General features: G+C 34.1%; 3 protein-coding genes across 8 annotated transcripts; 1 reads left to right on the forward strand and 2 right to left on the reverse strand.

Annotated features, from left to right (window-relative positions):
• Positions 1-163: 163 nt before the first annotated feature.
• On the reverse strand, positions 164-1,601 carry LOC133674058 (protein ALP1-like). Its single transcript, XM_062095018.1, has one exon. It carries the CDS (start codon positions 1,540-1,542, stop codon positions 277-279), a length of 1,266 nt encoding a protein of 421 aa, XP_061951002.1. The 5' UTR covers positions 1,543-1,601; the 3' UTR covers positions 164-276.
• A 2,505-nt stretch (positions 1,602-4,106) lies between these two features.
• Positions 4,107-8,779, forward strand: LOC133673851 (uncharacterized). 3 transcript variants are annotated; one of them, XM_062094760.1, is made up of 11 exons: positions 4,107-4,610; positions 5,298-5,417; positions 5,552-5,648; positions 6,056-6,091; positions 6,215-6,402; positions 6,504-6,606; positions 7,040-7,225; positions 7,303-7,376; positions 7,727-7,829; positions 7,907-8,000; positions 8,113-8,779. In XM_062094760.1, exons 1-11 carry the CDS (start codon positions 4,279-4,281, stop codon positions 8,514-8,516), a joined length of 1,737 nt encoding a protein of 578 aa, XP_061950744.1. In that variant the 5' UTR covers positions 4,107-4,278; the 3' UTR covers positions 8,517-8,779. The 3 variants fall into 3 exon arrangements, with proteins under 3 accessions (XP_061950744.1, XP_061950745.1, XP_061950746.1); XM_062094761.1 differs by lacking the exon at positions 4,107-4,610 and adding an exon at positions 4,668-4,738; XM_062094762.1 differs by lacking the exon at positions 4,107-4,610 and adding an exon at positions 4,758-4,834.
• A 1,277-nt stretch (positions 8,780-10,056) lies between these two features.
• On the reverse strand, positions 10,057-14,706 carry LOC133674039 (protein OS-9 homolog). Of its 4 annotated transcripts, none has more exons than XM_062094996.1 (9): positions 14,474-14,706; positions 13,743-13,800; positions 13,168-13,260; positions 12,855-13,058; positions 12,602-12,679; positions 11,814-11,929; positions 11,639-11,705; positions 11,450-11,556; positions 10,057-10,691 (listed from the first exon to the last, which is right to left on the reverse strand). In XM_062094996.1, exons 3-9 carry the CDS (start codon positions 13,213-13,215, stop codon positions 10,535-10,537), a joined length of 777 nt encoding a protein of 258 aa, XP_061950980.1. In that variant the 5' UTR covers positions 13,216-13,260; positions 13,743-13,800; positions 14,474-14,706; the 3' UTR covers positions 10,057-10,534. The 4 variants fall into 4 exon arrangements, with proteins under 4 accessions (XP_061950980.1, XP_061950979.1, XP_061950978.1 ...); XM_062094995.1 differs by having other exon boundaries at positions 13,743-13,816; XM_062094994.1 differs by having other exon boundaries at positions 14,470-14,706.
• Between the last annotated feature and the right edge of the window lie 269 nt (positions 14,707-14,975).

The following is a 14,975-nucleotide window of genomic DNA, read 5'->3' on the forward strand; positions in this document are numbered from 1 at the left end:
AGTTAAATAAATGTCAGTATTAATCCCCCCATCCTCGACCCCCTTGATCTCTAACACACGCATAGACACAGAAGAGCATACGCAATGCAGACTCATGTGCATAGATGTATATAATGAGCTAAAGCAGGCCATAAAAGACATCAGTCATCAATAGCCACTCCACTGCTAAAAAGAACAGTTATTTATTTACAGAAAAGCAAGGTGGACTACAGCAACAATTATTCATCAAGAAATGAGAAAAGGACTGCAAGGACAGAACATAACAATTTATACCATTCATTTCCTCATACTGGCCAGACTCAAGTGCTGTGCAAGTGCATCCCTAATCGTCTGCCCAGTCTCATCTCCCTCTCCCTCAAAAACCAGCAATTCTTCCTCTTTTAAGCACCCACCCACACTCTCCTCCGGCAATGGCTCACCCCACTTAATCAAGAAATTATGCAATACACACCCCATAACAATCACAAAAGGCAAAAACTCCAAACTATCCTCTTTCCACCTCCTTGCCAAAAGTTGCCACCTCGCCTTAACTCTCCCAAACGCAGTACTAACCAACTTCATTGCTCTACTATGTGCCACATTGAACTCTCTCTCCGCTGAACCAAAACTATCCAGCTCACTGTAAGGAGTTAACAACCAAGGCAATAATGGGAAACAAGAATCTCCCATTACATACTGAGGGATTGAACAGCCATCGCTTAGCATATAAGTTGGCCCTTTTAACAACTCCGACTCCCTTGAATCCTCAACACCCAAATAAAGTCTAGTTTGTCTAAAAATCGCTACTGGCTCCATACTACTAGGCCACCCTGCAGAAATATCCAAAAACCTCCCTTCAGAATCCACTAAAGCCTGAACCAATATTGACCCATTTCTCCCAAAAACCTCTCCATCAACCCCAAACCTCCCAAACCCCAAAGCACCACAGCAATTTGGGAGCGAAATCCACCCAAAGCCCACCACAATTCTCTCCAAATCACGGCGAAACTCAAACAAGTCCCCAAGTTTATCATTCACAGCTTTACAAACTGAATAAAACGCAAGGCAGGACGCCTCAGAGGAGTCCAGACCAAACTTACGCGCCACAGTTTTATAACACGCGCCGTGGGCGAGGCGGAAAAGGGCGGATGCAAGAGCTGTTTCTGGAGGGATTGTGGATGGAAGAAAGAAAACGAGGGAAGGAGAAAGGAGAGAAAGGAGGCGGTAAAAATTGGGTCTTGAGAGGCGAAAGAATTGGACCCAACGTTGGTCAAAATCTAAGGTGGCGGATGAAACGAAGCGGTGGAAAAGGGAGGGTTGTGAAGGGAACTGCGAGAAGGGAGGGGGGAGGGAGGAGAGGAGGGATTCTAGCTGGAGGGACTGGGAAGGGAGGAGGTAGAGGTCGTTTTGGGAAAGGAACGAGTGGGCTGCTGATGAGGCGGTGTTGAGGATGGAAATGACGTGTTGTGCGGTGGCAGTGGTGAGTTTGGGTTTTCTGGGTTTGCGTTTCTTGGTGGTGGGGTTTGGGGTGGTGGGTTTGGAGGAGTCGCCGGTGGTGGCCATTTTGGTGGAGTGGGAGAGAGGTCAGAGGTGAGTGTTGTGAAGTGCTTCGTGGTGCTGAGACTTGAGACTGCAAATGTCAAAACTTATTTGTAGTTTTAAATTTTTATTTTATTTATTTATATTGTTTTAATATATTTTTTAAATTTAAAAATAAATTTTAAGAAATAAAAATAAATTACTTTTATATATCTCAAAATGAAAAAAAAAAAACAACATCTAATACATTACTAAACAATCCTTATATATAATTTTAGAAGGTATTTAAATTTATGGTTATGGTTATGATTATGATTATGATTGTGATTGTATTTGTGACCGTGTTTTAAAATATTTTTAATTTAAAAATGTATTAAAATAATATTATTTTTATTTTTTAAAATTTATTTTTAATAAAAATAATATTTTAAAAATCTTCAAAAATGATTTTGTAAAAACAAAAACACTCTTAATTGTTTATATAATTTAATGGAACTTGTAATTGTAATGGTATGAAAAACTTGATTTATTTAAAGGACTAAATTTAACTATACTAAAATATAGATATACCAAATTTAAGTACACTAAAATTGAATAACTTAAATGTAATTAAGTATACAGTCCACCTTAGCTTTGAGATGTTGTGGAATATTACGAGATGATATAACCGCTTGTTACCGCGGGTTTATAAAACAAATGTTATTTAATAGTGTTATAATTATGAATCAACGTTAAATAAATAATAGAAACTAAATGTATAATGGAGCCAATATTTCATGATAGAAAAAAAAATTGTGTTGGTGATTAAAAACTTAGAGACTGAATAAAATGATTTGCAGCAATCTATAATATTTTGTGAGGAAAAATACAGTACTTTCACCACATGATTTACTTTTCTGTTAATAAAAAGCAAAAAAATTACAAAAACCCATAAGAAAAAACGTTGTAGCAATTGACAATGTTTTGTGAGAAAAACTACAGTGTTTTCTCCAATAAAAATGACAAAGATAATTTTAGAAAAAAATCATAAAAAAACCATTTAGAAAAATACTGTAGCAATCCAATGTATTTTGTGAGGAAAACAACATCCCTTTCCCTATATAATTTAGTTTTATTGTAATTATAATTTTTAACCAACTCAATATTAAAAAAAAATCGACAAAGATAATTTTAAAAAAAATCATTAAAAAATCATGTGGGAAAACACTGCAGTAATTAACAACGTTTTTTTAATTATAAAGCTAAATTCTCAATCAGCTTAATATTAAAAAAAAATTCAACAAAGATAATTTTAGCAAAAAAATATAACAAAAAAACAAGAGAAAAAAACATGTTGGAAACATTGTAGCAATTGACAGTATTTTGTAATAAAAACTACAGTGCTTCCCCACATGATTTAGCCTTGTTTGTAATGACTTATAATTGTAATGCTTAACCAGTTCAATATGCAAAAAATAAAATTAACAAACACAATTTTGAAAAAATCATAAGAAAAAAAAATCATGTGGAGAGACACTGTAGCAATCCACGGTGTTTTGTGAGGAAAGCTACAGTACTTTCCCTATATAATTAAGCTTTATTACAAAGTTAAATTCTAACAAGCTTAATATTAAAAAAATAATACCTAAAAAGATAATTTTGGAAAAAAAATTTATAAAAAAAAACACAAAAAAAACTGGAAAAAAAATAATGTGAGGAAAAACTGTATCAATCCATAGTGTTTTGTAAGGAAAGTTACAGTATTTTCCCCATATGATTTAGCCTTACTTGTAATTATAATTCTTAACCAGCTTAATATTTAAAAAATAAAATTGACAAAGATAATTTAAAAAAAAAACATAAAAAAACTATGTGAGAAAAAACACTGCAGCAATTCATAGTAATTTGCAAGGAAAGTTACAGTGCTTCCCTCACGTATTAAAAAATAAAATTAAAAAAGATAATTTTAGAGAAAATCATAAAAAAAAAACCACGTGGAGAAACACTGTAGCAATCAATAATGTTTTTTTAAAAACTTACAACTAAATTCTCAATTAGCTTAATATTTTTAAAAAAATCTACAACTGTAATTTTGATAAAAAAAAAAAACCATGTGCAAAAACATCGTAGCAATTCACAGTATTTTAAAGGAAAAAAATTACAAAACAAAATTTTTAACTAGCTTAATATAAAATAAAATAAAATTAACAAAGATAATTTAAAAAAAATAAAAAAAATGCAAAAAAATAACAAAAAAAATAAAAAAAAAAGAAAAAGAAAAAAGGGGAAAAGAAAAGAAAAAATGCAAAAAAACAAAAAAACAAAAATATAAAAACATAAAAAAGAATTGTAATCCACGTTATATTGTATTGGATATGAATGAACAATGAATTTTCCATATCTTTTAGTTTATTACTTAATAGTAATTGTTTTTAACTTATAAGTAATAAAAAATAATATTATTTATTTTAATATATTAAAATTATTTTTTTTATTTTTAAAAATAACATATTAAAAAAATATAAAAATATAAAAAAAGTTGATACAATTTCCAACTAATATTAAACTGGAGCTTTATCTATTGCCATTCCATCTACTACAATTTCCAATCCAATTAGAAAAACCCAAAAGCAACGTGATCGCCAAGGAAGGAAATTACACAAAAACTAAAACCGAAAAAGACTAAAACTTTGTTTGTCAATTTGTCACTCAACCTATATATAAACCCCAAAAGAAACCAGCTTCTCATTCACTTCTCACTCTTACACAAATATAAACACTATGTCTTCTTCTTCTCCTGCTTCAATTGCAAAGCTGAAGGTAGCAGGGACATGGGCAGGACTGTTAGAGGTAGAAACAGAGAATTGGACTGTGCCCATGTTGAGAGAAGAGATTGCAAAGAGATCAAACATGGGTACTGAGTCGATCAACCTAATTTTTGCTGGCAAAGTTTTGAAAGACTGTACTAGTGAGGACAAAAGCAGTCTTTCTCAGCTGGGTATTAAAAATAACTCTAAAATTCTTGCTTGTCGTGTCTCTGTTGAGGAGGGTAAAACTTTAAAGAGTGAATTGTTGGCTGATGATGAAAGGAACCGTAGACTTGCTCGTATTAGGTGAGTTATCTTTTTCTTTTTATTTTGTTTATATATATTTGGTTTTTTGAAATCGTGTGGCTCAAGGTTTTTCGTTTTTTATATTGACTTGATATTGACTTAATTGGAGTGCTGCCGATGATGGGTTTGTAAGTTTTTGATAGGTTTTATTGTTTTGAATTTAGAGAGCAAATTCTTAAATGTTATATTTCTTGGGAATTTTGTGTCAAATTTGGTCTCTTTAGGTACTTTTTATCGGTCCTTGGGTTCTTGGTGCTAATAGATTTTTGAGATTTCGCAAACAATTTGATTTGGGTTTTGAATTGTGGGGGTAGATTGAACAACAGTGCTTGAATTTTGTATGGGTTGTTATTGATGCAGACTTAGGTATTTGAGCTTTTTTTATATACTAAGCAGATGAATCAATGAGTGAAGTATTTTGATATGATGGTCAAATCTGTTGGAAGAAGATAGAATTTGAGTGAACTCGGTTAATTCTTTATCCGGAAATTTATATAACTCAGGAATGACTAAGCCAAGTTGTTCCAACCCCCAACTAGAATTTTGGATTTATTTGTTGTGCTTCTGCTACATGTTTGTTGAAGATAAATCTCTCAGATGTGCTGACTGAGGATAAAATCGTTCTGAACATGTCTTTGTAATTTGCTAATTGTTGCATTGCACATGTGGTTTCTTTTAACTTGGCAGGGCAGCTGTTACTGCATTGTCCAAGAGGCATGCAGATGGTGCATTACCTATAGAAGACTTCGATATTGAACTTGAAGATCAGAGTGGGAAGAAAGTGCACTTTTCTGAGACTGATAGACTGTAAGATACTGAAGCAAATTGTGCTTGTAACTTTTCTAGATTGTTTCGATACCTGACAAAAATTCCATGGTTAAGAGTTTAAGGGTCTATCATCCAACTCTATAAGAAGTAAGATCTGAACCATTATTTGGCAGGGCAATAATGACAGGTCTGATGCTCCATACAAGTGGAAAGCGATTTATCAGAAAGCAAATGTTTACTGATGCACTAGAAGTTCTTACTATGGGAGAGGTTAGTTCCTTGTGCATTTATTTAAATGGTCAATTTATTGCAATTGATTTGTATATTTAACTTCTATGGTCTAATCAATTGTTTTGGAGTAAGTTATTGGTGCGCCTTTTAAGATATTCCGATTGAAATTTTTTAGGGGACAATTTTTGTATCTACATATTATACCTTTCATAGATTTCCTTTTATTAACTTATCACAATTCCCTTTATTTTTCATATTTCCTCTGCTTGTCTATTACAATTGGCATTGTGCTTCTTTTCAAAACTTTTCTCATGCATATGAAATGATTTTTAGACTTATTGGATATCTTTTTTTGGCTTTTGGAAACTTGATTGTTGCTTATCAATTGAGAAACCCTCCAGTAATTGATGAAGGAAATGAATATCCTGTTGATTTCTATGTTGCAGGAGGCTTTCTCTCTATGCAATCCCAAGTCCATTGAAGTGAGTGAGCAATTTTTTTGCTTTAACTAAGATGGTTAATGCTAGATCTCTTTTCTGGTATCTTTTATGGTTAAGTGATTAATACTGTCCTTTTCTTTTGCCTTTTGGCTGTGTTGCTTCCAGCTTGTTGACAATATTCCAATACTGCAAATAGACATGGTCTGGTGTTACTTCATGCTCCGAGATATTGCCTGGATTGCAGTGGCAGGATTACGCCTCAAAAAGGCTAGAGAAGGACTTGAGCGTGCTCATGGAAAGGACTCCTCCCGATTCAGACTGCTTCAAGCTGGTCGTACTTCAGAGCTCGCATTGTGAGTGTCTAATGCAAAGCTTTCTGCATGGTTACTGATAGCTGGATTGAAAGTCTTGGTTGGCACTTTGAATGTAACTCCATTCTGCTATTTCTTTGTAGATATTTGCGATTGGAATTGTTGGAAGGAGTGGTGGCTTATCACAGTGGCCAGTTCGACAAATCTAGGAAGTTCTTGGCCTCTGCACAAGAAAAGTTCTTCCAGGTCAAACATTTTTTTCCTTGTGTGCGTGTGTGTAGACATGACATTGTATCAGTGAACATACTTTTTAAGTACATAACGTTTTCTCATCTTGGTTGATGTATTCTGGGATAGTTTACTGAATGTTGTCTGATTTTTCTCATTTTGTCTATGGATGATTTATGATGTTTGCAAACTTTTACCAAAATTGAAACCAACGCATCTGCAAATAAAATCTAGTTTTTAGTCTTTTTGGTTGAAGTGGTTGCTTTTGAGGCTTGAACTTTTGCAATTGTCTAAACGTTGAAATCAAATTTATGAATCTCAATATTGAGTAATTCTGGATTCTTGATTTACTTTGTCTTTGATCTTCCATCTCAATGCACTCTTTCTTTTCCTATCAAAGCTTCCTTGCATTTTTATTCCTTCTGAAAACAATACCTATCGTGGATTCCAGCTACAAGTGCCAGATGAAGCCTTATCACTTGTCATGAGCATGGGCTTTGGGGAATGGGATGCAAAACGAGCATTAAGAATGAGCAATCAGGATATTCAGAGTGCTGTTAATTTTCTTGTAGTGGAAAGGGAAAAGAGAGAACAGAAAAGGGAAGATGACATTCGTCGAAGAAATGAAATAATGCAAGTGTCATAAAATTGACTTCTGTTTCATATGGGATTATCCCTGTTAGTAACATCACTTCTCTGCTGATTTCCAGGGAGCAGAAACGGTATGGAGTTACACCCTTAAAGAAAGCTGTGGATCTCCAAAGACTGACAGAGGTGGTCTCCATAGGGTAAGCAGGCATTTTAATACCTTTGTTAGTGGTGATCCTGTAAGAAAACATAGTTTCATGTTGGAAAACTTATTTGTAACGAGCATTAGGAGTTCATATATTTGTGCTTCAACATTTGGTACTCTTAACGTTTGTTATCCCAATGTCATGCACATTCTTGGTACCTGAGCTTAATATTGTGTTGGACGAGCAATTTCATGAACTTCCTCAATATTTTGACATGTAGATTATCAGATTCTTCAATTCTTTAGGGCATTCTGTAAATATGACATTAACACTTGTACTTCCCTTTCCTACTCATTTAGCACTTATCGGCCCTGGTAAAAGCTAAGGGCTCCTCATTGTGGCAGGTTTGAGAAGGAGCTAGCTGCTGAAGCTCTTCGAAAAAATGAGAATGATACTCAAAAAGCATTGGATGACTTGACAAATCCAGAAGCTAATACTGCACTTCAGGTTTCTGAAATTACACATGAAATATTGTTGAATTTCATTTTGAACTTTTATCATTACTAACTTGAGTTGACCTGCAGCGTAATATAGAATTGAGGAAAAGGAGAAGACAGCAACGAGCCACTGATGCCACCATTGAACGGCTTGTGTCCATGGGCTTTGAAAGATCAAGAGGTACTAATAAGCAGCTGTGCGTTGTGGTGCCTCTAATTCTAGGCTGTTTCTATGTTTGTAGGCATTATTACCTTGCAAGTTAGTGACATTTATTCTTGCCTGCTTTCTGCAGTGATTGGTGCTGTCCAAGCTGGTGGTTCTTTAGAGCAAGCCATGCATCAACTGCTCACACATTCCAGAGCAGATACCACTGTTGCTGCTGAAAACAGTGCAAATGCTCATGGTTCAACTGTTAACAATAATGCTAGTGCTCCTGATTCAACTCCTACCGACCCTGCTCTGGATAATCTGGATCCAGATGCCCTGGATATTGATTGTAGTAATGAAGGTCCATCAGCTGCTGAAATTGAACAGCGGGATGTGGAGATGGAGGGTGAAATTGCTGATGAACTAGCGAGAGGCGATGCATTGTCTGATTATGACATTGAAGTAGCCAAAGAAGGGGAGGCCATCAATGAGTACCTCGCTTTGCTGGCATCAGCGGATGGCACTTCGTCTTCCCAACCTTCCCAGTAAGAAGAAACTGACTCGGAGAATGGCGCAAAGTGTATCTTTGTGAATATATTGTGAATAGTGGTAATAGCAATTCTGGTGATATGATAGAGCCTTGGTGTTTAAGGGTTGAAACTAAGCATAGGCTGCGTTGTTGTACTGACCTGCACACAGAAAGCAAACGTAATTGCAGCATCCATCTTGAGAGTGATGGTGTTGGCAACGAGCCTTTTTATTTTTAAAACACTTCCTGGTTGAAATAAATGCACTATGGAGATGAAAGCCAAGCAGAAGCAACAATTCCCGCGTGTTTGTATTTCTAATAGATTTATCTACTACAAGAATGGTTGCCCTCACAAAGGGTAAACGTGGAAGAAATTCATACGCATAAGTATCAACTGATCAGGTTTTTATTTTTTATAGAAAAACAATATTTTATCATCAAAAAACACATCATGTGAACAGGAAGCTTCTGAATTTTATTTTTTTTCAAACTTTTTTTTCCTTTAAATTACATCATTCAATGAGTTGTTGATAGAATTAGTATTGCAATTATTACCTAATACATGTAAAAGATTTGGGAAAGCTTATGGAGCTTCACTTTTTCTGAGTTTTCTTTTCATTTTCAAACCTTTATCCTTTCAATTATATCCAATCTTTTTAATGATCAAATTAGATGGAATTAGTGTTACAATTATGGTATAATTATCAAATTAAAAGAAATAAAATTGAATTGTAAAACAAGAGAAAATATATGGATAGCCTAAAAGTTTATTTTAATCCAAAAATTTATTTTGTTTAATTTTTAATTTCTAAATTAGAAAAAAAAAAGAAAATCATTAAAAAATAATGGAAGATAGAAAATGATCAGTTGTCACGATTTCTACAATCAAAATAATCAACTTAGTGTCAACAGGTTCTATTCGATTATGAGAGTTCAATGATAATGAGTTTTTTTCTTTAAACATGACTGAAAAAGAAGATGAAGTTTAATTTTGATTTTTTTATTGATTTTAATTTTCTTGAGTGATCTTAGAATGTTTTGAGGCTAGTAAGTGATTTAGAAATGATTTTATGACAGGTGAAGGTTGAAAATTAAATTTTTAACTTGAAAAAACTTTATCCCATGATTTTTTGATCATTAAAGTGGTGGTCGGATTCTAAATTGGATAGACGATGTAGGGATCCATTTCTTATAAAATATATATATATATATATATATATATATATATATATATATATATATATATATATATATGGCCTGAATGCGCAAGCCTGGGCACTTAGGTCCTGTACCTAGTTGGACTTTTTTTTTAACCTCTAATATTGAATTTTTTATTAAAAACTAATTATTGATTTTATTTTTTAAATTTATTTTTTAATATATGATTAATTTTGAATTGATCTTCAGTTTTTTTAGGTTAAAGTAAAGATAATTATCAAAAGTTGAAGTAAAAAAAAAATTATTTCACTAGATTGAATTTAATAATAATATAAAATAATTCCTCCCCACGCAACATGACACGTTCAGTCATCTAGTATACATCTATATACACCACCAATATTAGAATACAAAATATATTTTAGTAATATTGAGAAATGGGAATCAAAAGAAATTGAATTCTGTGCGTCCCAAATATTACTGGTCCAAACTATGTTCTCAAAATGTTCTCACCACTGCCTTCCATCACGAAGCAAAAATCGGCATGTTGGAAAGCAACAAATTAGTGGAATGCATGGAAAGAAATGGAAGAAAATTTTGGCGCATCAAGGAATGTCTTGTTCCGTAAAATTTACATGTATTTTCTGATCAGTTTCATCAACCTGGAGTTATCCAAAGTTCCATTAAAACTGTCTTAACACTGTTTGTTGTCTGCTTTCTAAGAAGAGAGGGTCTAGGAAAAGCAACTCGTTGGGTCAATGGCATGACAGTGATGGACCATTTGTTGCACTTGCGAAGAAAGAGCCATATAAAACACGAAGAACACAATTTGTTAGCTCGTTCAATTTGATCCATATTGACAAAAGTCCCTCTGCGTCGCTTATTCATCTGAATCATAATTAGATGATTCAACGTCAGACACCATAAAAATCTGCTCATCTTCGGTTTCGACTTCATCTGGCTTAGCTTCTTTGTAATCCTTGGGAAGAAGGTTGCAATTAATGGTATGCCACACTGGTCTCTCTTCTTGGAACAATCTGCGAAGTCAAAAGTGGATGCAACGCATGATGCATGTAAGCAAGTATTACAGATTCGGTTGGATAAAATGGCATGTTTCCATAGAAACTTAAAAGAGTCCATTTGAAGCTATATTAACACGAACTAAATACAAAACAAGTTCATACCAGCAACTCAACAGATAAAACAAGCATTTTCACACAAGATACAAGTACAAACAGATTGTATAACGATACGTTATTGCTTTGTACAACAATAATATTTTTCATTTCACTGTGTCGTTCTCCAAGGAGCATAATAATTGTAAATTCACCATCTATCATTCTTGCAGATTTTTTTACCTTCATTTTGCGATAAACAGCACATGGATATGAGAAGCAGTCTTGAAGAAAAAATATCAGAAGAAAAGAAAGCCCAATTTTGTGGTAGTAGTAACATGTACCTTATTCAAATAACAACTGTGTTTAAAGTTTAAACAAGTGATGCAAGGCACCTTAGAGATGATTTTTCACCATAACAAGAAGATTGGCATTTCATTGCGCCCTGGACTGTCAAATTGAGTCTAAAACTTGAGACAAATTGTGTTGATCAATCAAGCCTTAAAATGAAGCAAGGCACTTTTACCACAAAAGATTGAACAGGATTGCTGAAGTTAACATGCTATTGTATATTTTATTCCTTTGTATTTAAACCATAAGCAATTTAAAGGTTGCAATATTTTATCAAATCTGATCTCTAGCAGCAATGGTTTTCACCTCAGAGAGGGAGAGAGACTTACGGGTGCTTGCAAAGCATTGGAGACTGTACTGTAAGAGCATACTTGCACGTGGATAGCTCAATGACAGAACTAATCATAGCTCTGGGCTCTGAGCATACGAATCTCACCTGCACATAAAGAAAACACAGGCACCACATGAGAGAGAGAGAGAGAGAGAGTGGCTGCAAAAAAGTAACTTCTCCACCGTACCTCAGTTTCTCGTGGCTCATTTGTAAGATCACATATGGTTCCATTTGTATACTGATGAGCATGATACCTACTCAAACACAAACAATAGAAATATGATGGCTACCACCTTTTATTCGCTTTACTTTGCACACAAGCAGAGTTTACCTCACACTCTTTGCATGGGTTGGTATTTTACCTTTGAGATGCATCTTTTGAACGATGATCCTTCAATGTAGAAATGTCAGAAAGATTCTGGTTGAATGCAGCCGTGGCTTCTTCATCATACACACCCAAGATAAATTCTTGGACAGCCTGTAATGAGAAATATATGCATCATGAAGGCAATAACATGCAAGTTGCAGGTGTGCAATGTACAAAGGGAAGCTGAAATTACTGCTGTCAAATGTCCTAATCATTCCAAAATTTGGAAAATAAGCTAAATTTTCCAATATAATAATAATAGTAGTAGCAACTGGCTGGCACCATTGCTCTCAATATAATAATAATAGTAGTAGCAACTGGCTGGCACCATTGCTCTTACTACGACAAGCCCAAAAGGATATCCATATAGGACATCCTATCCACCAAAACTTCAAAAAATTAAGCCACCAGCATGCTTCCGGTTACAAAGCAAGGAAATATCAAAACCAAAGGCAAAACAAAAGAAATTAAAAACTCAAAGATAAGAATAGCTCATACATGCTGAAATTACTGCTGTAAAATGTCCTAATCATTCCAAAATTTGGAAAATAAACTAAGTTTTCCAATATAATAATAATAGTAGCAACTGCCTGGCATTATTGCTCTTACTACGACAAGCCCAAAAGGATATCCGTATAGGACATCCTATCCACCGAAACTTCAAGAAATTAATCCATCAGCATGCTTCCAGTTACAAAGCAAGGAAATATCAAAACCAAAGGCAAAACAAAAGAAATTAAAAAATCAAAGATAAGAATAACTCATACATGCCCAGGTCACAACCTTTTCCTTTTCATCCTCCACATGGAATTGCCTTATTTTATTCTGATAGCATAACTCATAAGACCACCAACCCTCTTGCTGCATCAAAGATACAGCAGTGTAAGAGAAATGACTTGCGATTGATGCAAATTTATTCAAAAAGACCAGACATAAGAAAACAAAAAAAGCACAACTGGAAGCAATTTTGATCAACAAACAGAAACGCATTATTTAGTATGACATGTCCATAAAGTTTTTAGTGACAGATACTGACTCTGACAAAGCATGAGCCTTTCAGTACTTCAAGCAGCTCATCTGGTGTCTTCAATTTAACCCGTTCCTCAGTTTCCACAATCATGCTGCTTATATTTAGGTGAGTAATTGGTTTTTCACTCTTGGCTTTCTCCACCTTAGGCAAGAAGCATAAATAATTCTCACCATTTTTGTTGGGTATAACTATTGACTCCTGGTCATCATCCTGCAAAGTTGTCGGATTAAAAAAACAAATCATTTTTTTATATATAAGTTACAGAAACCAAATTCCAACACAGAGAGAACTAAAAAGGAAAATAAATTAAGGTTATCACATTCACATAGAAAGCCAAAGAATGGTCATTAGGTTGTTGCATGGACATTCTTCACACCAAAGAAACTCACAGGCTCCATGGGATGTAGAGAAACTAAAAGAGAAAAAAACTTATTGTTATATCAGTTTGAGTCTGAAACTTAAAAACTGACTTTAAAATAGAGAATCTGAAGCAATTTAAAATTACAACAGAGTTAAGCATTTGCAATGTCATAACACGGTCACTGTTCAATCCCTCAATACCCATCTGCTGCAGAAAATGAATAAGGAAACTCTCTTGACTATCAAATAATACCAACCCTCCTTTGCATGCAAACTTTTTGAGAAACATTCATCTTCCAGATCCTAGCCAAGACAGTTTTTCTCTTTTCAAGTCACATACTTACCGGCCCCAAGTCCCAGGTTCCCATCATATTCTCATTTTAACTGATCAAAGAGCATGTGGTGATAACAGTGTTAAAAGGAACATGGACATGCAATCTAGCTGATGACAAAGACAATGAACAGACTAGCATGATACAAAGATATATGTAGCACAGAAAGGAAAAAAAAGGCAAAAACCCTACGCTTACTTACAGGAAGAAAAGGAGAGTCTTCTGAATGAAAGTCGATCTGATATTTAGGTTCACGAGAACTGCGAAATGTAGCACCTGTTAATTAGCAGAAAGTTAACATAGCAGATTTAGAAATACACAAACAGAAGAAGGATATAACTCAACAACATTAATTTAACTAACTTGCTTAACATGCAAAACACAAAAACACCCTTGTAACTGACTGAACATATCAAAACAGGACTTGAAACCTCTAAATTCTTAAATAGTGCCATGACAACTGCCAGCAACAGTAATGGCTGAATTACAACCCCCCATTTAGTTATCCGTGTTTTCATTCCTTTCAAAGTTTCATTCATAACCAGTAAACTACTTAATGCTTTGATATAAAACAACTAAACAATAAAAGGCCAAGCCGATTCAGCACCACAGCGTATTACAAACTATCATTAACACCCTTTCCCTCTGAATTTTGTCCAAAAAATTACCTTCTAACCAATTATAGGCACTCGAATGTTCTCCACACGAAACATAAAAATCTTTGTTGAAAAAACATTGCACGAAACAACAAAAACATTCCATGAAACACATTAATAATTAATTATTCCTAAGAAACCAAGTTCTTCAAAAATTGAGAAATCATAGCGAAACAGGATAAACCCATGTCAAAAACAATAAAATCTCAAAGACCCATTAATCTTATGTTTACAAAGCAATCGACTTTACAGTCAAAGTAGCAATCTTTTTACCTACATGACCAGGGAAGATCTGATCAGCTAAAACATGGTTGCATACAGTGTATAACAGCACAATTAACCACAAAAATCTCATCTTTCTACTCCCTTTCTGTGGTTTATTTTACTTTTATTGAAATTTTATGATTAATAATCTAAGAACTTCCAAAAAAATTGCAGATTTTGGGTTTTGCGTTAAGAATAGAAGAGGAAGAGGAAGCGTTCCTTTGTGAGTCTGAATCATGTGTTCTTGTTGCTGAATTGATTGGCCAATGAAGATTCGCCACGTAACAGATAGTGGGCTGGATAAACACATCTAGTCCAGGCTTGTGATGATTAGGCTTTAAGATCGAATTTGGGCCCAACTGTTTGATTGGAGTTACAATCATCATATAAAAAATTTCACAATTTCCTGAGTTATTATAATTATACTTTAGTCAACTCAGTTCATCAAAAACATTAATTAATCAGACCTGTTATTATATATATGATTGAATACTATCTTGATTAGTACTGATCAT

Source organism: Populus nigra, chromosome 15, assembly GCF_951802175.1.
Source record: "Populus nigra chromosome 15, ddPopNigr1.1, whole genome shotgun sequence".
Taxonomy (NCBI): Eukaryota; Viridiplantae; Streptophyta; class Magnoliopsida; order Malpighiales; family Salicaceae; genus Populus; species Populus nigra.

Bases quoted from the DNA above. Each gene is read 5' to 3' on its own strand.
- LOC133673851 (XM_062094760.1), top strand. From the start codon at position 4,279: ATGTCTTCTTCTTCTCCTGCTTCAATTGCAAAGCTGAAGGTAGCAGGG. The intron at 6,607-7,039 runs GTCAAACATTTT...CGTGGATTCCAG, and splicing joins CACAAGAAAAGTTCTTCCAG to CTACAAGTGCCAGATGAAGC. The intron at 8,001-8,112 runs GTACTAATAAGC...TGCTTTCTGCAG, and splicing joins GGGCTTTGAAAGATCAAGAG to TGATTGGTGCTGTCCAAGCT.
- LOC133674039 (XM_062094993.1), bottom strand. From the start codon at position 14,551: ATGAGATTTTTGTGGTTAATTGTGCTGTTATACACTGTATGCAACCAT. The intron at 11,930-12,601 runs GTTGTGACCTGG...TTCTCATTACAG, and splicing joins TGGAGGATGAAAAGGAAAAG to GCTGTCCAAGAATTTATCTT. The intron at 11,706-11,813 runs GTAAAATACCAA...GTGTTTGAGTAG, and splicing joins TCAAAAGATGCATCTCAAAG to GTATCATGCTCATCAGTATA.
- LOC133674058 (XM_062095018.1), bottom strand. From the start codon at position 1,542: ATGGCCACCACCGGCGACTCCTCCAAACCCACCACCCCAAACCCCACC.